Consider the following 23105-nt stretch of genomic DNA (forward strand, 5'->3'; position numbering starts at 1 on the left):
AAACGGCAAGGACTTCCAAGAACAAATCAAATTACTTTCTATGAAAATATTTTAATTTGTGTTTTTTCAAGTTACGAATTCCAGGAGCGAAGATGATAAACGAGGGGGTCACTTATATTATGAATGACCGACTTAAAAATAATAGAGTATAAAAAAGACGTAAAGGTGTTTTTTTTTTTAATAAAGATTTTGTTAGGTATGTTGTGTTTTTTTGATAAATGATAACCATTGGGTACGGAACCTTAAAAACAACACATAAAATTCAATTTAATGTACCTTATTCTTGGAAAATTCATCTCATAAATATAAAGATAGGAACGAAAATGAATACTTTTACTTCGATATCTAGGATAAGGATTGTTGATAAAACATCTTATTTTTCTCCACCCACGCAAGCAATTTACTCGTAAAAGAAAACCAAGATGCCGAGAAAATTATATTAACAAAGTAAAAGATGCTGATATATTTACGTACATTTAAAGACAGCGACACTTAAGGTGCCCCAGATGGGATACATTCTTTTAGTAAAAATATATTCTCTTTGGAATTTAAGTAAGTACATATATATCTTGAGTATGTATGTCGTTTACATTTTTGTATGTTCCTTATTTTTGAAAATTAGGCAATGATGTAATCTACTTTATAAAAAAATAGGGTGATTAGGGTGGTATTAGGGTGATCGTGAGAAAACTGGAGTAATCCCAATAAGGTCTAGTTTACCCTGGGTTTGAAGGAACTCCCAATTCTTGGAATTCTTTGCCAATCGGACTCCAAGCTCCCATGAGCCGTAGCAAAATGCCGGGACAGCGCGAGAAAGATGATGAAGAAATTAGCAATGAATACGAATAAGAAACAAAACAAAGGATCTGCAGTCTGCAGTGTTAGTTACCTTGGTATACATTTCAAGCGAACCGTCGAGTTTTAAGGTAGCATAAAGTTTAAGTAAAATTGGTTTCGTAAAACTTTCGATTCACGTGCAACCTTCGTGTAACTCCTTTTTCCGAATAACCATAATGTTCGCTGTACAAACACGCCGTTAGTCGGTACCGCTCCGATACCCGATGCCTCCAATCGGAGAACCGCGAGACGAGAAGGGAACAGAGGGTCTACCGCAAACCACGTTCGATGTGTTGCCTCTCTATCGCACTTGTAAATTCGTACGTAAGTGTGACAGGGAGGCAACACGTCGAACGTGGTTCGCGGTAGGCCCTCAGTATGTACGCATACGCAGATCTCGACCTTTCTTGGGGTCTCTCGACGAGTGTACCCGAATAGTTTTTCAAGTCGTTTATCGGTATTGCTGGAGGTGTCCAACCCCATGCTAGCCCACGCGCCGTGACGCACATCCGCCCTCACCCTCGTTGCGTAACCTTCACGGCTTTGTTCCCCTGGTGTCTGCAGCCGACAGCCAACCACCGTGGCACTTACAAAAAGTTCACTGTAAGAAAATGTCGAGACCAAGTGTAACAAGTAAATTCTAGAAGCTATTTGTTTGCTTTATTATCATTGACTTGCCAAGATGTAAAACCAAATACCATTAGAGTAAAAAAATGTAACAGTAGATCGTTACATTAGCTGGATAAAACAAGAAAACTGAAGTAGAAAAAAAAACGCATTCACTTATAAAGAACATTAGGTATATGTAAAAACTGAAGGTATACGCTGTAGGTATAATATAGGGACTCGTAGTACACATTAAACTTGAGGTATATGACGCCGCAATCGTTTAAAAAAACATATCAATCATGTCATGACGTCATGTCCGAATCTTAAAAACAAACCACACATTACAGACCTTTTTTTGGAATCCTGAATTTTTATCATCATCTCATTCAATCGATATAGAGTGCGTCAAGCAAATCTTGTCAGTAGCAATGTAAAGCTAACTAAAGTAGGGCAACACTCAAAGAGTAGTATTGCGCTAAGAAAAACAGCAATGTACAATGTACATCGAACCAAAACTTCTTTTTCCGCTGAGCGCGCCCTGTTACGTACGTCAATTCAAATTGTCATTCGCTGATTCTCTATTGAAAATGTTTGAAATTGTTATTAAATGGTATGGACAGACAATTTAAAAGCGGTGTGTGACTTTGATAAAAATCATTAACTAATTTGAAAATCTCAAAATAAGAAGTGGACTATGCCGTTAAACAAGAATGTAATGAATAAAATCATTGCTTCAGCAGGTAGATGTCCTACTGGATTTTAATATTTTATTAGATTTCTCAGTTGGCACTGTAGCCACCTTAGCTTTGATTAAGCACAATCTTATTTAACATATTGGTATTTAATGGTGATACAGCAGAAATATCTCTTTAAATAGAATCGATTCAGATTGTAAACAAAGATGATGGCTGTCATTTGCGATCCACAGATAAAACACAGATGACACGCGATTTTCGAATTTTCCGCCGTTTGCTACTGACAAGATTTGCTTGACCCAGTATACATAATTTGTTAAGTTTAATCTCGTATGTAAAGACTGTAATAGACCTTCGTACTATTTCTAGAAGGTACGAGTATAATTTCCGTGTATTTTAGTACCTCTCACCCAATTCGACACTAACAAAACACCCGTGTACCCTGTGCGTGTACCCTCTGAAGCAAACACTTTCAGTTACGTAGCTATATAAGTTTCAATTTAGCGTGCAGGTGGCGAGTATAGGTATAATTTTATACCTAAATGTGACTTTTGTGAACGAGTGAATTTTCTGTACGGTGGGACAGTCAAGGAATTTAAATTCCGACCCATTTCGTACTTTGTCACAGTGACAACCGTATGAGGTCTCTAGCGGCTTTCATATTGATTGTCACTGTGACAAAGTACGAAATGGGTCGGAATTTAAATTCCTTGACTGTACTATTAGTTATTCTGTGCTCAAAGTTTTGGACAAAGCTGGAAGCCAGATTCTGGTCTCTTACCTGCGAAGAGTCATTCCTACGTTACATAAAGACGGCAGAGACGGCTAGGGTCACTGTTCAGGTTGATGTGTTGTTTTGAAGCTCTATAAAGTCTGTTCGACATAGTGGAACTCGTAAGGTCAGAAACCTTGACTCCGTACTATAAATGCTTGAATAAAGCGGTCAATAACTTCTGTATTTGTTATATTCTACGGGCAATAGAATTTTAGATCTACAAACTACTCAGTCCCCTTCATCTATTGTTTTATTTATCAAAATACATACATAGCGGTATGGCATGATGTTACAAAAAATAAAAGGTATTAGTAACAAATGGTTCTTAGTTACTCGTATTTCGAAATCAAAGTAATTCGATCGCGAAATAAAAATATTTACAGATTTTTTTTGCAGTTTATCTAACTTTTGAGAATTTAACCCGTTCGATGCCACCGGGTATGTGAAAATATGAGTATTTATTTTTACGGTAACGCGAACTACGTGTACCCGGGGCTTTTAAAGTAGGTAAACTTTATGGAATATAATTTTATGTATGTAGGTATGTCGTGTTTCATAACAGCTTATCTAAAGTGGGGCGCTACGTACGTCATACTCATACCTACTAGTTCGTACCTAGGTATTAATTAAAATCACATAACAGTTATTACTGTTATTAGGTTCTTAATCGATTTGTTTACGCAGCGAAGTAGCAGACAAGCAGCGTTAGCGTATCGACGGGTCGTTTACGCGCGGTCGCTTTTTTCTGGCTAGCAGCTGATTTTCGGCGCGCCTTGGCAACACGAACGTCAATCACTGGCACGCGCTCATAACCACATGTACTGACGTCAGCTCGTGCCGAACGACACGCCCCCTTCTCTATCCCTTTCATTCTATACGCTAAGCGCTATCTCCCATCCAGCTCGCCAATGCAGCGTGACTGATTACACGCTTACACGACATTTTGTAATGAATTGCCTAGGGTTTAAAGCTCCATTTCGCTTATCGCGCCACGTAATGGTGTTGCGCTCGTACCGTTGTCCCGCTCTCGCCGATACCGAGATGTCATTAGCTCGGTTGTTTTGAACGCTAGCCTTGCTATGCTCGCCTGGTACTTTGCCGCCTCGCACTGCAGCCGTCGACGAGCGGCTGACACGGGTTTGACAACCTGCCGGCCGCAGATGAGGGTGTAGACACAAAACAATTTCAAACTGACTTTTTGTAAAGTTTATTCTTTGTTTTACGTGTAATTATTGTTTTATACATACACTGGCTTATATGGGTATTTTTTTACATAAAAACTGATGACGTTTCGTTTGTTCACAGAGGAGGAGCCGAAGTCTCCGGTGTCGGTGCGCGTGGTGACAGGGTTGTCGGTGACGGCTCGCAGCAACGGCGTGGTGCGGCCGACGTCGCCGGTGCCGGTGACCCCCGCGCCCGCCGCGCTCGTGTTCGAGCCGGCCCCCGCCCCCGCGCCCGCGCCGCCCGCGCCCCTCCTCGACTTCGTACAAGAACATTCCAGGCCGCGTACATCGAGCACCAGTCATGGGTATGTACTCCTAGTACCGGCGCTGTCCAAAACAGCTGGGGGACTCGGCTAGGCGTGACGATGACGGCCGGTTCCGACGGTCTGAATGAGTCGGATAGGACAACATTTTCTTGTTATGCTCGCTTTTTGTTGAGTAATAGGAAAACTTTTGCTCTTATCTTGTAGAGTCAGCTCTACTGGCCTTAAAAGTGGATTTTTGTTATATTTATTGTAAGTTTTACGTATATTAAAAAAAAGAACTGTATGGTAGAGCAAGAATTGAATTTATACAAAGTAAAAGTTCATACAAATGAAAAACTATCAGAAATCAACAAGTGAAATTTCCGAAAAGTACAAACATAAATACATCAGTTAAACGTACATATATACCAATTTGTACAACAAGAGGACAAATTGGTACTGGAATGGTCCTTTAAGGCAACAAATTTTAAAAATATATATAAAAATCATATATTTTTTTATCTCTATGATGACGGTATATGTACATAACAAACGCCACGGGTCGATAGCAACCATTATTACATAGTATAATAGTACATTTCGATGCTAGTGCGGAAGGTATGTCATTACTTCACGAGTACCGAGATATCTTGCCACGAGCCGCAGGCGAGTGGCAAGACTCGGGACGAGTGAAGAATGACATTTCCGCACGTGTATCGAACGACGTTTTTTAATACAGTTGCGAAAAAATAAGAAAAACATTGTTAATCGTACACTAAACAAAAGTGGTAACAGTGACAGCTCGGTTAGACGTCGTCTTTAAGTATATTATATCTATGGGCGTTTGGCAGCTATTCCGTTCCATTCAGTCAACTTATTAAGAACGGAATTTTCAATATTGAATATTAAAAAATAAACGTGTTATATTGATGAAGAGGTAAGTAATTAAAATATGAAATATGTAATATTTTTCGTATTCTTACATTAACGGTAGGTTTTTATGCTGATTACGACGTTTAAAGGAAACTAATATTAACACTCATCAATAAGTAGTCGTGAATTGGAACAAGTATAAATTAAAAAAAATTGGAAAAGTAAAAAGCACTAGTTCGAGATAACCAACTTTCCGCACGCTAAACAGCTACGTAAAGTAGCACTTTTTGAGCAACTGTATTAAAAAATACCTTTTTAAAGTAAGAAAGTTGGTTATCTCGAACTAGTGCTTTTTACTTTTCCAATTTTTTTTAATTTATACTTGTTCCAATTCACGACTACTTATTGATGAGTGTTAATATTAGTTTCCTTTAAACGTCGTAATCAGCATAAAAACCTACCGTTAATGTAAGAATACGAAAAATATTACATATTTCATATTTAATTACTTACCTCTTCATCAATATAACACGTTTATTTTTTAATATTCAATATTGAAAATTCCGTTCTTAATAAGTTGACTGAATGGAACGGAATAGCTGCCAAACGCCCATAGATATAATATACTTAAAGACGACGTCTAACCGAGCTGTCACTGTTACCACTTTTGTTTAGTGTACGATTAACAATGTTTTTCTTATTTTTTCGCAACTGTATTAAAAAACGTCGTTCGATACACGTGCGGAAATGTCATTCTTCACTCGTCCCGAGTCTTGCCACTCGCCTGCGGCTCGTGGCAAGATATCTCGGTACTCGTGAAGTAATGACATACCTTCCGCACTAGCATCGAAATGTACTATTACATTCCTAACACCTATCGCATTGCAAGTATTGCGACTTAGTTCCTAGAAGGTTCAGTAGTTCTAGACAAGATCATTAACTACCGTGGAAACTATTTTTATTATTATTACTTTTTCATTCCAACGCTGCCTTACAGGATTTTATGTGATTTTGCAACCTTACATCACTTTATGTAACGCGTCACATTTAAAAGTAAACGATAACACTGTACATATTTTAATATATGGCTTTCCATCAGTTTTTTTTATTTTTTATTTTATTAACACCTTTTTATCAGAATTTCTGTTGTAATTTCAGACGGTAAGGACTTTATTGTACTTGAAGCATAAGGACCCTTCTGTAATGAAAAGCCACATATTAATATCAAATCTGGGATACACGATCAATAAAAACTAAATGAAAGCGATTTTCTTTACAGTGTAATTAATTATTGCGTCTACCCGGCTACCCTCGTTATAAGTAATTATTTTTTCACCACACCAGCTCGGAAAGGCTTACTTTGCACTTCAAGAACTGATAGCCAAGTTGCATTTTATTCACATGTGAGGCAAAGTAATCAAATGCAAATTTTGAGTTGTTTTCTTATGTTGGCTAGTAGAATTGACGTTTAAATGATGATTATGGATGATAAATATTTAAAAACATTCATTTGGATTTGATTTGGTTTGATTTTGTATGATATTTTACATTTAATATTTGCCTCGGGTTGGTGTGGTGAAAAATTTTGTGTTTCACTTGGGGGCAAACTTTGTTTAACCCTCGTGCTTTGAAACCCTCGCAACGCTTAAGATTCCATTTTTCGAACCACTCGCTACGCTCGTGGTTCAATTTTGGAACCTTTCGCTTGCTCGGGTATCAATATTAGCACGAGCGGTTAAACAACAACTTTGCCCCCTTGTAAAACAAATAACTATTTTCAAGCGAAATATGTTCCATAACTACCTTTTATTAGAATTACATAAATTGATTATAATATCCTTAATAAGGGAAAATATCCAATATAGTAGTTATGATCTCAAGAGTCTCTGTATTTTCGTACGAATCATCATTAATGATCACATTAATACAGATTATTATGATGAGGTAAATCCTGTACTAATAAAATATAAGAATTGCCATAATTTCACAATACTGCCTCAGATGGAATCAACTGAAACTAAGTATTCAGAGCAATACAGCACATTACATTTCACATTACTATTAATCAGACTTACATTGAATTTATGCAGTGAGAAATCTAGGACATTCTTTAAATCAAATTCAAAAATGCAATTGGGTCGAAGAATTGAAACTGTGACAATGATAATTTATTTTATCTAGTATGTACCATGTGCTTTATTTTTCACCCGATTGCTGTCAAGGTTTGGTTAATATTACGTGTAATGGTTTCACGGGTGCGGGTACACGCGTGGACACGGGTATTACGTGTCGCTCTCGGTGCGGTTTTGTACATAATTCAACACTTTAGATAGTGGGCCCGATTCGGATTTTGAAATGGACATCTATTATAGTTATCTTTTAGACATCACCAAGATACGATAACGATATGTTTGTTTAAGATCTAACCTGTCAAATATGACATTTGCGCGATTCTGGAGATACTCTTGAACGATTTCCACAGGATATGACTTAGAGATCCAATTCACATCTAATAGATATCTTACTCTATCTAACGTAAACGTGACATTGGTTGCCCGAATTGCGCTCCAAAAGAGAACTAGTTGATATCTAAACTATAACGTATCTAGAATGGATCTAGTACGTGTCGTCTCTTGTGAATATCTTGAAGTTCGAATACGGCAGAGTGATAGGAGATCGGAGGCCGATTCTGTTTTTTTATTTTTATTTTGATACGACCTTGACTCGTGTCATCACACACATCACACACACATCACACGCACCAATAAGTGCAAGAGAGATGCCTTATGAGACGACTCTTGATTTTTCGCGAGGACGAATAAACATTAGCGGCTCACGTTGGTGCAGCGTCACACTGATTCAAGGTTATATCAAAATAAGATCAAAACCATATCAAATTGTTGATTCAGAACCGTCTTCCAGTCCTTGCGTTCGCATGCATCATTCATCTGTATAATGTGACAATGTAATTTGAAATTTAATTACTCCATGGAGACGATCGCGAGTTTTGACGCATTTTGACTTGATAATTACATAATTATGAATGTACATGTGTTTGCGTGTTATCAGTTTCCTTGAGATTCATCTGGGTTGTTATGGTTATTCTTATGTCGTCTATGTGAATAAGGTTACATTTTAATACGCTTGCAATGTTTGGCCAGATGGTTTTGGGTTAATGTTATTATGGAGACCATTAAATATAATCGTTTAAATTATTTTGTTTGTACTAAAAACTTTACTAACTTCATAACAATAAAGTATTACTTTTTATCCAGCAGGCGTTCTACATGACACTAAAGCTCTCCAAGGGGCCTCTACGTGTTGGATCGATATCCCCACGCAAGCCTATAAAAAAAACCAGGATTAATAGGCCCGTGAAATCCAGAATAAAGTATTAAAATAAAAGTACATATATAGGTACTTAATGTGTCGTCGCGAGCGAAAACCATTATTAAAAAAAAATATATATATATATATATATATATATATTGTCTTGTAATCTAAATGTTCATAGGCAGCGATAAAATATACCTACCTACATTTTCTAGTAAATACCTACTTAGGAACAGTGAAGTGTAAAAATATGGGTGTAAAAATACAACTTACTCAAAAATATGTCCCATAGTTCTTAATTCGCTAAAATAAGAGCTATGGGACATATTTTTGAGTACGATGAGTGCACCCATATTTTTACACTAGACTGTACCAGCATTTCTTGTAGAAAGTTATTTGAATATATTATTTGTCCTCAAACTTTGAAATAGAATACAAACAAATAATATTCTAAACACTAACATATGTAAAAAGTGATTGAATAAAAATCTCTACGCTCTTTTGACGAAACAACAGTTTTCTGCTACGTCGGCTGTTCTCAACGATTCTCTTGTCCCCAGGACCCCCCAGATCCCCTCTCCCCCCTCAGTGGGCAGCAACGGCAGCAGCAGCGGCAGTGGCAGCGGCAGCGCGCCTCGCGCCGGCACGAGAGAAGTCCACAACAAGCTCGAGAAGAACAGACGAGCACACCTTAAGGAGTGCTTCGAGCTGCTTAAACGGCAGTTGCCTGCTACCCCTGATGATAAGAAGACGTCTAATTTGTCGATATTGGCGTCAGCGATTAGATATATCCAGGTTAGTATCACACACAACAAGTTTGAAAAGACGGGTGCACCTTAAGGAGTGCTTCGAGCTGCTTAAACGGCAGTTGCCTTTGCCTGATACCCCTGATGACAAGAAGACGTCTAATTTGTCGACATTGGCGTCAGCTATTAGATATATCCAGGTTAGTATCACACACAACAAGTTTGAAAAGACGGGTGCACCTTAAGGAGTGCTTCGAGCTGCTTAAACGGCAGTTGCCTGCTACCCCTGATGACAAGAAGACGTCGAACTTGTCGATATTGGTTGGCGTCAGCGATTAGATATATCCACGGAATGCTTCGAGCTGCTTAAACGGCAGTTGCCTGCTACCCCTGATGACAAGAAGTCGTCTAACTTGTCAATATTGGCGTCAGCGATTAGATATATACAGGTTAGTACCACACACAACAAGTTTGAAAAGACGGGTGCACCTTAATGAGTGCTTCGAGCTGCTTAAACGGCAGTTGCCTGCTACCCCTGATGACAAGAAGACGTCTAATTTGTCGATATTGGCGTCAGCGATTAGATATATGCAGGTTAGTACCACACACAATAAGTTTGAGAAGACGGGCACACCTTAAGGAGTGCTTCGAGCGGCTTAAACGGCAGTTGCCTGCTACCCCTGACGACAAGAAGACGTCTAACTTGTCGATATTGCTTGGCGTCAGCGATTAGATATATCCACGGAATGCTTCGAGCTACTTAAATGGCAGTTGCCTGCTACCCCTGATGACAAGAAGTCGTCTAACTTGTCAATATTGGCGTCAGCGATTAGATATACCTACCAAGGTTAGTATCACACACAACAAGTTTGAGAAGACGGGTGCACCTTAACACTAATATAAAATGAACCCACGCAGCGGGTTCCTGGCACTGAATGTGTTAAGGAGTGCTTCGAGCTACTTAAACGGCAGTTGCCTGCTACCCCTGATGACAAGAAGACGTCTAACTTGTCGATATTGGCATCAGCGATTAGATATACCAAGGTTAGTATCACACACAACAAGTTTGAGAAGAACGGACGGACGGACAGTAGATTTAAAAGTAAATTAATGATTACAGAAACAGACCTTCATCGACACGAGACGCATGCGCCGAACTAGAACACGAACCGAACGTATGCGGGTTTCATACTAGTTTTTGACCATAGATAGACCGTATGGCCTTATAAATAAGGTTTACGAATTCTTAGTGAGTAGATACTAGCTCTCAATGCCTAACCATTGACACGTGTAACTTTTTTAATCGATTGCAAAAATCAGCAATTCATGCCACGTTTTTTTGCCAATTGATCTATAGCGGTATAGAGACAGTGATGGTACTCGTTCTAGCACCCATTGACACGTATAGCGGCGCTTTCCTAATCCTTGACAAAAAATATGGGTTTCGGCTTTATATTGTCTACAATTAGGCCCAATTTTCATTAAGAAATCCTTCATCTTCAGACATGCAAGGTGTAAGAAAAATGATGGGAGTAGCCAGTAATAAGGAAAATGTAGAAGAAAACAATGTTTCTATGAGGCAAGTCGTCTAAGTCTACCAACCCTTCGTACAATGATCAAAGATTTTTCGCGTCAAAAATTTTTTTGTCCTACTTTTGTCTGACTCGTAAGGTATACATTTGCTAAGAAAAGGGTTAAACCATGTTTAACATTTTGACCCGTCATTACACTCTCTAGGGGTTATATAGGGTTCAATAATCCTTATCGCCCCGTCCCAAAGGTACGCACATTCTGATTCTGGTAAGTGTAGTCCCGGCCGTGACCAGCGTACCCCCTCGCGTTCCTGCTCCCCTGGTCGCTACGGTCGCGATAACTCCCACTTTCGCCACAGAGCACCCCATTATTTATTGCCTACATATTTCGTAATTCAATTTTAATTTTCGAATATGGCTTCCACCATTGTTGCTAACTTACAAAACTTTTCGCACATTTTGTTTCGACAACAAAATGTTTCATTTCAAATCTTAAACAATGAGCCCCGTCCAACGATAGGCAAGTTTCAAACAAACCATTGCCCAAGCTATTGTTCTAACTTTCTTTTTATTAGTCTTAAATTCTCCGTGATTTGAATCATAGACAGCCAATTTGCCTTACATTTAAACAAAAAAACTTGTTCAAATAAGAAGCCATAGGTATTCTCCTTTTCAATTTTTCAGGCCATGATCACATTGACTTGTTTCATTTGAAACCCAATTGAAACCCAGGCAGCCATGCTGGGGTACTTACATACTATAGAGCTAACTGAATTTCATAGAGGTAGATTTTTTACCTTGAACTCAATTAGGTCACCATTCTTAAATATTTGTTGCAACTATAAGGTAGTTTTCAGATTATTCTACCATTTTTTTTCACTACCTAGGTACCTATGTATTTTATTTACATATTATGATTATAATTAAGGGCGAGTTGCACCACGCACAATCAAACTGATCAATGCAAAGTTAAATATGGCGCCGATAGCTGCATCTGGTTGTCTTCATCCAGTAATGTCTTATCAATCAAAACTCAAAGCTATTAATTACTTACGCCAGTTTTATCGAAATCTGGCCAACTGTTTTGTGTGTTATGACGCTAAAGCCAAGGCTTTCCGTGTGCTAGTATAGACGTCTTTGGCGGTCAAAAGGTTAATATTTAACATTCTTACAAAAATAAAATTATAAAATTTTAAATAAAATTATCATTCAGTACCGCCTATTGCAATCTCATTGTGTGGTTTACTTTGTTCAAATATCCAAGATGTTTACCGTACAAACAGCATCAATCTTAACAAACCGGTGAACCTTATATCTTTGCAATAAGGTATACCGATCGTTATTTTACTTGTCTTGACAGCTCCCCAACAGTCCTGTAACCCTGGTACATTGTTCGCAGGTCCTCCGCCGCAAAGAGCGCGAATGCGAGCACGAGATGGAGAGGCTGGCGCGCGAGAAGATCGCCGCGCAGCAGCGCCTCGCGGCGTTGAAGCGGGAGGTGTCCGTGCGCGCCACGGTGCGACCGAAGAGCACGGGTACGCTTTACGTTTATGCGAGCCTGGTAGCTAACGGACGAGATTATTTTCGGCAGTGTGCATCCGTTAGAGGAAAAAAACAATAATTAATTATTCGATTTTTTTTAGGGTTTTTCAAAAGGGGATAAGTATGATACGAGTTATTTCGAAATAAACATAAATTTTATAAATACGCAGAATTAAACCAACTTAAATAAAATTTTCGGATCATATTACTTTAAATAAAAATAAAAATATACAGAAAACTGACTTACTGGCGGTAACTGACGTCATGTATGTATGTTTATATTTTTCAATTATATAAAATATAGAGTTTGTGCGGAAAGAGATAAGTCTTGAAAGAGTCGTAGTATGTTTTGGATCCCATACATTTCACGACTCTTCTCTTTTCGCACAGACTCTATAAGCGACCCAATGTAAAATGTCCCACAAATGCTACATAATTTTACTAGTAAATGAGTTTTTTTTTGTTTTCACAGAAAATGAAGAAATGGAAAGGGATGATAGAGTCAATGGACAAGTAGTGGGAATCCCTATAAGTGTAAGTACAAACTAATTCTACTTAACATAAAGTTTTTTTTTAAACATCAACACTTTATTGTACAGTCACTTATAATATGTTACACAACGAAGGCCGTAAAAATATCTGACACGATCGTATTTGTAGAGCCATAAGAGCGTGTCACATATTTTTGTGGCCTTCTAAGGGTAACATATTATTGCAGGTGACTGTTCACACAAGGTACATGTGAGAACTTCATTTCAAGGGTTCTGTGCCAAACGCCAATAAATTAGATACGAATAATTGCTTAAAAATGTCCTTAGTTGGCTATTTTTAGAGACAACATTTAGGATCCTGGTCACGGCACCAAATGTAACAAGTAACATTTTTTTACGTCCAAGAATTTTTGAAATTTAAAGTAACGCGCACGTACCGAAAACGAATGTGATTTAACCTTTCATATGCGTACGTATACGTACCACACAATTAATTGGACTTTAATTTACAATATCAAGGTTATTTAATTCTGTAGCCAATTTTTTACATAACATAATTTTTACAACAAGGGTAAATGAAGAGATTCAGAGAAAAACGATATTTGAACAGCCTATTTCATATTAAGAAATACCAAATTCATTTCGAACCGTATATAACGCTTTATTAATTTAAATTGTTAGTATAAGTAAAACTTTTAAATAAAAAATATTTAGGGTAATTGTAGATACATACTCAAGGCTCATTTAGACGGTGCGAGTTTCATTACATTGCGGTATTTGATTGGTCGGCTGAATTGGATGTAACCAATAGTCCTCAATGTAACTAAAATCGCATACGAGTTCGCACGCTGTCTAAATCAGCCTTTACTAAAAAAATCTAATAGAAATTTGGATATTTTTTACCGTTTTGCCCCTGAATTCTTCAATTGATAATTGATTATTAGTTTCTTACGTATTAATTGATAAAATTCCAGATTACTTCATCCCCCCCAACCGTGGCGCGGATCAAGGCCTCGCCCCCCCGCACCCTGAACCTGAGCACGAAGCTCCGCACGCTTCCCATACAGATCACGCCCACCACCTCGCAGGTATGGGCGCCTGGTGACCGCTTAGAAATTAGAACTGACCTAATCGCGGATTAGCTAATCTTGGTGTAAACGAGCTTGGGTTATTTCGATTTTTGGTGGTGTGTTGATTGTAACGGGAACTGTTTTTTTGATAAAATCAATGTGATGTTGGTTTAAAAGTTTCATGAGGTTCTAATCCGTAAATTTTAGGCAGTATAGTTATTAGTCGTTAAGCCCAATAAAACTAACTGGTTTATCCAAGAAAAAAAAAACAAATACTGTCGGAGTTTCTCAAAAGAAGTAGAAGACGTCTAAGCTTTCATAAAAAGTCGTGTTTATGTGATCATGTTCATTGGTATTTTTTTTTCCTTGCGTATTTCGTGTTCTCGCGTAGCAGAATTTGAGACTGCACTGATACCTACCTATACTTACATTTATACAATTCACTACCTAATGTTTCATCAAACCAGTTCTAGTGTGAAACAAAGTGAATACATTTGTTTTACACTACAAATTTATGATAGTAGCCGTACCACGAGTTGACACTTAGATTAGATTTATGAGATTTGTGAGAGTTGATATTTAGATTAGCGACAGCGTAAATTCGATCGCAGTCCATCTTGTTCGCACTGATGTATTGGTGCGATAGAGAGGGGGTGCGATCTCAAAGGTCAACCGTGGCAGCAACCTGTTTACGCTAGTTGTATACATGTGTACGTATTATGTATGTGTGTATGTTTGCAGGTCGTCCGGACGTCGTACGGCGCGCGGCACAACACGCTCACACTCACTACGTTAGCGCCCGCGGAGACGGCACAGGTACCTAATTAACCCCCTTAGGGCCACTTGCACCAACCCACTAACCCGGGGTTAAGCGGTTAAACCGTTAACCCAGTATCAAATTGTACTGATAACCATGGTAACTCGAAGTTTAACCGGTTAACCCCGGGTTAGTGGAATGGTGCAAGCAGCGCTAATTCATAAACGTTTACTACATAGACACGTGTCGTTCACGAGTGAGTGAATGAACTGTATCATTTGACTGAACTCACTCACTCTTCAACTCAGTACAGGGCTATAACCGCGAAAATCGAAGTTCGCAAATTGCGTGGATTTTTCTCTGTCACTCTAATTACGCCTTCATTGGAGTAATAGAGGAAGATCCCCGCAATTTGCGAATTTCGGTTTTCGCGGTAGACGCTCAGTTTCAACTCGCTCATTTCGCTCAGTCGCTCATCTATCTCAGTGCTCCTTGCCCGCTCTTTCCCACTCATGAATAGAATGAGCCGGCTGAGCGTATACATATAAAACACATTTCTTTATTACATAATAAAGAAATTATTTATGTAGCGATTTGTAATTGATTTGCAATATTGAAATTTCTCGGTAACTCACAGCAAATAGAAGTTACATATTTTAAATATTAATCTATGACTTCTCGATAACAGATTTATAGATTTTTTTTTAAATTTATTGAGAAAACCAAACAGTCATATAAACATATCAAAAATACAATACAAGATGTACTGCAACAAAAGATACAATAAATAACCTCCTCCTTTGGGATTTGAAGTCGGTTAAAAAGACCTGGAGGTTCATAAATTATAAATTATCATGTAGTAGTTATAATTGTACTTACACAGTTATGTGTATACCTAATACCTATTGTACTTACACAGTTATGTGTAAGTACAATTATAACTACTGCATATTAATATGTTTCATTTTCTCAAACACTCGTTTATGCCACAAAAACTTGTATGTCTGAGTATGTGTTAACTTTCAGAACGGCCAGTTAGAAAACGGGGTCAGCAATACCTTAAGCACCACCCTGGTGCATCCCGCGCAAATACACCTCCCTATCTCGCAAGTAAGTCTGTCGTCCTTACATACATTACATTAGAGATGCCACGAATATTCGGCAACTATTCGGTATTCGGCCACTTTGCCGATTACCGAATATCTGTGGCATCTACCTAAAAAGAAAAATTACACAAAAAAATTACCAAAACCTAGGTACCTATATCTAATATTTAAAATGTGTTCTTGGAAAGTAGCTAAATACGAAGGCTCATTTTTGAGCATTTGTTGATTACAAAATATTTATTTTTATCATGGGTCTAATTTTTGATTGATTCTAACTACGAGTACATTTATTAATTCTGTTCAACATAAAAATATAAATCTTAGCAAACGTTGTGCTTTGTTGACGAACAGTTTTCATAATAGCTGTGACTCATAATGTTCGCATGTCATGCCGAATATTCGGTCGCCGAATATTCGGTCGCCGAATATTCGGTATTCGGTCGAGAGAGGGGCCGAATATTCGGTATTCGGTCGGTCAAATTCACTATTCGGGGCATCTCTCTTGAGGGCGTCGCGTTTCGAGTGACCCGCGCGTCTACAGCTCAATATTGATCTTTCTGCATTTCGATAAGGTTCACAATGAAGCGCCACGCACGATAAGCGTGGCGTTTAAAGGATTATATGTGACGTCCCACGAGTAAAGGTACCTTATGGCGGTTGGCGTTTACGCTATTATTAACGCCGCTCCAATATTATTGCGGCGCTATGCGACGTAAGCGCCAACCGCCATAGGGTACCTTTTGCCGTGGAACGTCACATATAATTACTAGCGACCCGCCCGGCTTAACAAATTATACACCTAAACCTTCCTCAATAATCACTCTATTGATAGGTGAAAACCGCATGTAAATCTGTTCGGTAGTTTTTGAGTTCGCGAACAAACATACAAACACAAACAGACACGCGGCGGCCCGGCGGGGGACTTGTTTTATAAGGTGTATAGTTCGTTTTTTTTAGCATATAGAAATATAAGGTAAACAATATTGATGTGTCTTTTAATTGAAAAACACATTTTAAAAATAAATTACGGCAAATATGTAACAATTATAAATCTAATACGATCATTTATATTCGTCTGCTTTCATAAGTAATAGTTACTGATTTTTAGAAAGCGTTTTTCAATTAAAAGGAGATCGCTTACCTTCTTTCAAGTTATTACTAATGCAAAAAAAAACGAAGTATAGTGATGAATGTGTATGTTTGCAGGTGGTGGGCAGCGGCGGGCTGGTGGTGGGGGGCGCGGCGCTGCAGCTGCTGTCGGCGGGCGGCGGCCTGCGCGTGCTGCAGCCGCACCCGCATCCGCATCCGCACCCACACCACACCAACGGTGAGTGTTGCGCTCGTCAATCTAGTTCCTGTCATGTCAATTGCGTTCCTCCCAACTAAGCCTTCTTCACCCATAGACTAGGTTCACACGGCGTTAATTTTTCCCGTATACCATAAACGGGATTTTATCGAATACCGTAGTGGCAGCAAAATTTGTATAGAGATGTTCAAAATCGTTCAGACGGCTAGACGGCTTTCCCGCATAGACGTCGTGTGAACGACTTTGAACGTCTCCTTACAAATTTTGCTGTCACTACGGTATTCGGTAAAATCCCCTATACGGTATACGGGAAAAAATTACGCCGTGTGAACGTAGCCTACCGGTTTTATGTCTGATTCTTTCGCTATACAGGCAATCCGTCTATGGAATACGGGAGTGCATTCCATTGACGGTTTGTCATGTCCCTATAATACAAGCCCCAAGCAAATTAGTTGTCAAGCGGTGTGCTGCTCTGCAGCGGCGCCACCATAATGAATACCAATGAATTATATGGTGAAATGATGTACCTAAAAGGTACATCATGTACATATAATGTTTATGACTGTACCTGTGATACGAAACGAAATAATCGGCATTGAAAGTGGCGCCGCTGGGGAGCATACTCCCCAGCGGCGCCACACAGTACTCATAGATAGAAATGATATTAGCTTTTTTTTTCTTATGTAAATTGATGTACTAATGCTGTTTATTACGTACCTATTGAAAAAAAGAATTATTTTGCATTGATTAGTGATTTTATTTACATTTTAATTCCGCGTTCCGCCTAAACGGTACGAGTTGTAAGAGAGGGGCGCGGGTGAGCGAGATGGAGATAGAAATTCTTCCCGCGGGACCGCGCTCCCGTGGCCCGCTCCGATTTTCAATAATGAATATTTTTGTTTATGCTTTCGTTATGTTTCTGTGTCTGTCCTTCGGTATCAAAAGGAAAATTATATTAAGTAAGTTGTATTTTTTATATTTAAAAGTATATAATTAAATAACATTTTCTGTATGATAGAGTCAGACCACAGAAAGTATGCAGCGCTAAATAAAAAGTAGCTTTTAGAAATCAGTATGTGCCAACACCATAGAAAATGGATTAAATAGTCTTGATACTTGTGAAATTTCGACCATATTTCGTCATACGTTGTATTTTTTTATAATTAAAAGTATATCTAGACACGCGGTAGCGTGTCCTGCCAAGTTCAAAGAAAAAGGAACTGGCGACGCAGCAACCGTGTGTAATATTACACGAACCATTTCGAGCTACTTTTAACCCCTTCACAACTTGAAACCTACTTTACCTACACAAATGAAATTTGGCACATGTATTCAAACCCCTTAGCTTGTCCAAAATACAAAATTTTATAAACATAGCTCATATAGTTATTGATAAATCAACGTTTAAAAACCGGCATTTTTGTGACTGACTGACATATAGACCAAAAACCTAACCCACTTCTATATGACTTAGAAACTTGATATTTGACATGTAGGTAGACTATTAGGTGTATATAAAGGGAAAAATCTGAAAACTGGAAATGATTGATATTTCGATGGAAAAAAAAATACTTATAGACCAAAAACCTAACCCACTTCTAGATGACTTAGAAACGATATTTGGCATCAAGGTAGATTATTAGGCGTATACAAAAGAAAAAATCTGAAAACTGAAACTTTTTGACAATTGACCGCGCGTTAGCGAGGGTCTTCTTTTAAGCTGAGGCAAACTGCTTTCATGATGAATAGTAGGGTGTTTCATTTTTCCGAATTTTCGATTTTCATCTGACTGCTCGAATTTTAACTGATAAAAAAATATTATACGTTAAAAAAATTAAAGTCTGTCAACATTTAGAGGTAGCACAACATCAACAAAGATTTTTCAAATAACCAACGACTCTACATCGGAGGGTAGAAAATGGTTTAAGAGGCTACCATCAAAGCAGAGAATAGTGTGATACTGAACCTTCTACATATAAATAAATTTTAAAATTAGTAGTAAACTTGGATTTTGGTTACTCGATAAATGTTCTAATTAAGATTTTTCAGTTTTTCCACCTGTTTCCAAAGGAAAGTGCTTTTATCGTATTTTAGACGCCAAATTCAGTTTTCTCATTCGATTTTAGTATCAGTTCATTATATTTTGTCGTTTTAAAACATAATTCATTTTCACGCAATGTATGGGGTTCTCACTCTACCTTTTCAACTTGTGCAACCTCTAAACGTTATTCGATTCTTTTGAAAATTGAAATAGATAGTTTTTTTTTGTGTGGGGAGAATCCATTGGTGAGCAAAGTCAGGAAAAATATTACAACTTTTTTTCTCCATACAAAAGTGAATCACCCTAATGAATAGAATACTTACTATAATAATTTCTGTACAAAAAGTAATGATATCCCAACAAAAACATAAATGTGAAATGAGAGCCAAGTTCAATATTAAGAATATGTGTCGTTGTTGACTCGCCGACAAAAGAATTGAGATCTATATGCGTGCCAATTTCTGTGCTGTGTAAAAAATCCTGAAATTATAAAGAATTTGTCTTGGCTAGTTTATTTTATACCTAATACGTAACGTATAAGTTAACAACTCAAAATTTGCATTAAGTAATTTAATTTTCACTACACCAACCGGTAAAGCTCTCTTGATTGTTCAAAAACTGATAGCAAGGTTGCATTTTATTCACATGTGAGGCAAAGTAATCAAATGCAAAATTTGAGTTATTTTCTTATGTTTGCTAGCAGAATTGACTTTTAAACTATCGCTCATGCTTTGAAACCATGCTTTAGCTTGAAAACGAGCTGTTAAACAACTTTGCCCCTTGTAAAACAACTATTTTTCTTTTTACAGAAACATAAACATAAGAAAGCCAGAACAAAAATATTATTGATAATAATAAGTTCAAAAACCAAAACCCGACTACCGAAAATCGCAATGAAATAAGATAAAATTCTTATCTCAAACTCATCATTCAGGCCTTTAGCATCATGGCAGATGATTTATGCAGCGTCTGTTAGCGAGGAACAACGTCTCTCGTGGCTGTATAAGCCAATGCGGGACCGGCATTTGCGACCGCATTTATGGCAGCTGAAGCAAGGAGTCATGTCGGCATCATTAGGTGGATTGTACCTCTTTGCGCGTTTTCGGACAAGGTCTTGGAACCATGCGTTGTCGTGGATTTCGATCTGGATCGACCTGGATCTCAAACTATCATACAGAAAATGTTTTTAACTAAAAGTATATACTTTTAATTATAAAAAAATACAACGTATGACGAAATATGGTCGAAATTTCACAAGTATCAAGACTATTTAATCCTTTTTATATGGTGTTGGCACATACTGATTTCTAAAAGCTACTTTTTATTTAGCGCTGCATACTTTCTGTGGTCTGACTCTATCATACAGAAAATGTTATTTAATTATATACTTTTAAATATAAAAAAATACAACGTATGACGAAATATGGTCGAAATTTCACAAGTATCAAGACTATTTAATCCTTTTTCTATGGTGTTGGCACATACTGATTTCTAAAAGCTACTTTTTATTTAGTGCTGCATATTTTCTGTGGTCTGACTCTATCATACAGAAAATGTTATTTAATTATATACTTTTAAATATAAAAAATACAACGTACTTAATATAATTTTCCTTTTGATACCGAAGGACAGACACAGAAACATAACGAAAGCATAAACAAAAATATTCATTATTGAAAATCGGAGCGGGCCACGGGAGCGCGGTCCCGCGGGAAGAATTTCTATCTCCATCTCGCTCACCCGCGCCCCTCTCTTACAACTCGTACCGTTTAGGCGGAACGCGGAATTAAAATGTAAATAAAATCACTAATCAATGCAAAATAATTCTTTTTTTCAATAGGTACGTAATAAACAGCATTAGTACATCAATTTACATAAGAAAAAAAAAGCTAATATCATTTCTATCTATGAGTACTGTGTGGCGCCGCTGGGGAGTATGCTCCCCAGCGGCGCCACTTTCAATGCCGATTATTTCGTTTCGTATCACAGGTACAGTCATAAACATTATATGTACATGATGTACCTTTTAGGTACATCATTTCACCATATAATTCATTGGTATTCATTATGGTGGCGCCGCTGCAGAGCAGCACACGTCAAGCGGATACTTCGTAGCATAGACTAGGAATCCTCTAGACCGAATTTAGAGCAATTATTTCATGCAACCAATGATGCCAAAAATGCGGGGGTGCGCGGGACGAGGTGAGCGAAGTCCCGTGCCGTGATTGGTCCGTTCAAAGACACGGACGTCACACAAAGATACTTTCGACTCGAACATGGAGTAAAATTACCGTATGCGTAGGAGAGGGGGTAGCGCGACTATGCTCAGTCTGGAGGATGTTTTGTCTGTGCTTCGTAGTCATCTGCTAAGCTACGGGAAGAACTCGTCTAGTGTCACGGACACTATGGACACAAAAACAAACCATCTAGTTAGTAAAAACAATTAACAAACACATTGTAATATACTGCAATGTCTGCCTTTATAATGTGTTTGTTAATTGTTTTTAATGGGTTGTTTGTTTTGCACCAACTTTTAATACCAAAAATTGAGTAATAATACCAAAAACCGGACAAGTGCGAGTCGGACTCGCCCACCGAGGGTTCCGTACTTTTTAGTATTTGTTGTTATACCTAGCGGCAACAGAAATACATCATCTGTGAAAATTTCAACTGTCTAGCTATCACGGTTCGTGAGATACAGCCTTGTGACGGACGGACGGACAGCGGAGTCTTAGTAATAGGGTCCCGTTTTACCCTTTGGGTACGGAACCCTAAAAAGGATTGTATGTTAAAAACCTTAGTCAGTCTTTCCGATAATTAAATTTAGCATGAATGATCAATATCATTTATTTTGATTACAGGAGTGACTACAGGGGATAGTAATCATAGAATACAGAGAGAAAATGGCATTGTGTCACCTCCACCTGCGTCCTCAGGTGAGCGCCCACCAAATAATACATTAGTAAAATGCATTGAGAAAAATGCAATATTTCGCCAGGAAAAGCGTATAGGGACCGTGCGCGTTAAGAGGTTCTGCCATCTTGTGGCCTGAATTGGAAACGTATGTGCACATATACATTGTCAAAGCAAGTGTTACCATCTACCGTTCTCGTCGGTACGTTTCCTTGTGCATAGTAGGTTCTGCCATCTTGTGGGCTACATCGGAAGCATAAACGACAGATTACGCGTCGCGCCAAAAATCTGACGGCTCCTATGCTGCCCCCTATAATTCATGCATGGGGCCTATTAAATCGAGAGTGAAGTAAAATATTCTGAAGATAATATATTCTCATAGAAATAACTATAGTAGTTTATATGTTATGATCCTCATAGTCTATTGTATGACAGATTCGCATGAAAAATGGAAGTAAAAATGTTTGGCTTGTCTTTACACATAAAAAGTAACATTTTCTAAACATTTCTCCATCAAAAAACTTTTTTCTTTTGTCGAAATTAACGTTTTGTCGCTGAAAGTATCAGAGAAGGGTTAACCTTTTGAACGCCAAACGGCGCATCCATTTGCCGTGCCACTGACGCCACGGGTGTGTAATTTAGTTTTGTGAATATATATATATGCCAACCTAAAAGTGGGGAGTTTTTCAGTAGATTTTCATCAAAAAACGATCGACGTTAAATGCCGTCTTTGGCGTCGTTGTTACGAACATCGTCGTTGACGTCAATTGCCGTCTGTGGCGTTAAAAAAGTTAAGAACGTTTCCCTTTGTTTTATTATTATTGGGAGGAAAACCCGTTATGGATACCTCCGCACCGCAGGGACAGCGCGGAGGTTATGTCGGACTTTCACCGACTAAAAACCTCCCAGTAGCCCTCCTCGGCGCATTTCGGACGGCTCTGAGATCTCCAATGAACGCGCCAGTGCCGTCCTAGCGCTATGCCCCTATGTGGGTCCCCTTTTTTCAGTCGC

General features: G+C 38.2%; 1 protein-coding gene across 2 annotated transcripts in view; it reads left to right on the top strand.

Annotated features, from left to right (window-relative positions):
* Window positions 1-23105, top strand: part of LOC134674346 (max-binding protein MNT-like) — a 65586-nt gene that overhangs the window by 37628 nt on the left and 4853 nt on the right. For both annotated transcript variants that reach the window (XM_063532396.1, XM_063532395.1), the window contains 9 exons: window positions 4222-4444; window positions 9151-9385; window positions 12268-12403; window positions 12883-12944; window positions 13876-13989; window positions 14713-14787; window positions 15755-15838; window positions 17041-17161; window positions 22043-22117. In XM_063532396.1, coding sequence (XP_063388466.1) covers window positions 4222-4444; window positions 9151-9385; window positions 12268-12403; window positions 12883-12944; window positions 13876-13989; window positions 14713-14787; window positions 15755-15838; window positions 17041-17161; window positions 22043-22117 — 1125 coding nt within the window. The remainder of the gene's footprint in view (window positions 1-4221; window positions 4445-9150; window positions 9386-12267; window positions 12404-12882; window positions 12945-13875; window positions 13990-14712; window positions 14788-15754; window positions 15839-17040; window positions 17162-22042; window positions 22118-23105) is intronic.

Source organism: Cydia fagiglandana, chromosome 20 (genome assembly GCF_963556715.1).
Source record: "Cydia fagiglandana chromosome 20, ilCydFagi1.1, whole genome shotgun sequence".
NCBI classification, from domain to species: Eukaryota; Metazoa; Arthropoda; class Insecta; order Lepidoptera; family Tortricidae; genus Cydia; species Cydia fagiglandana.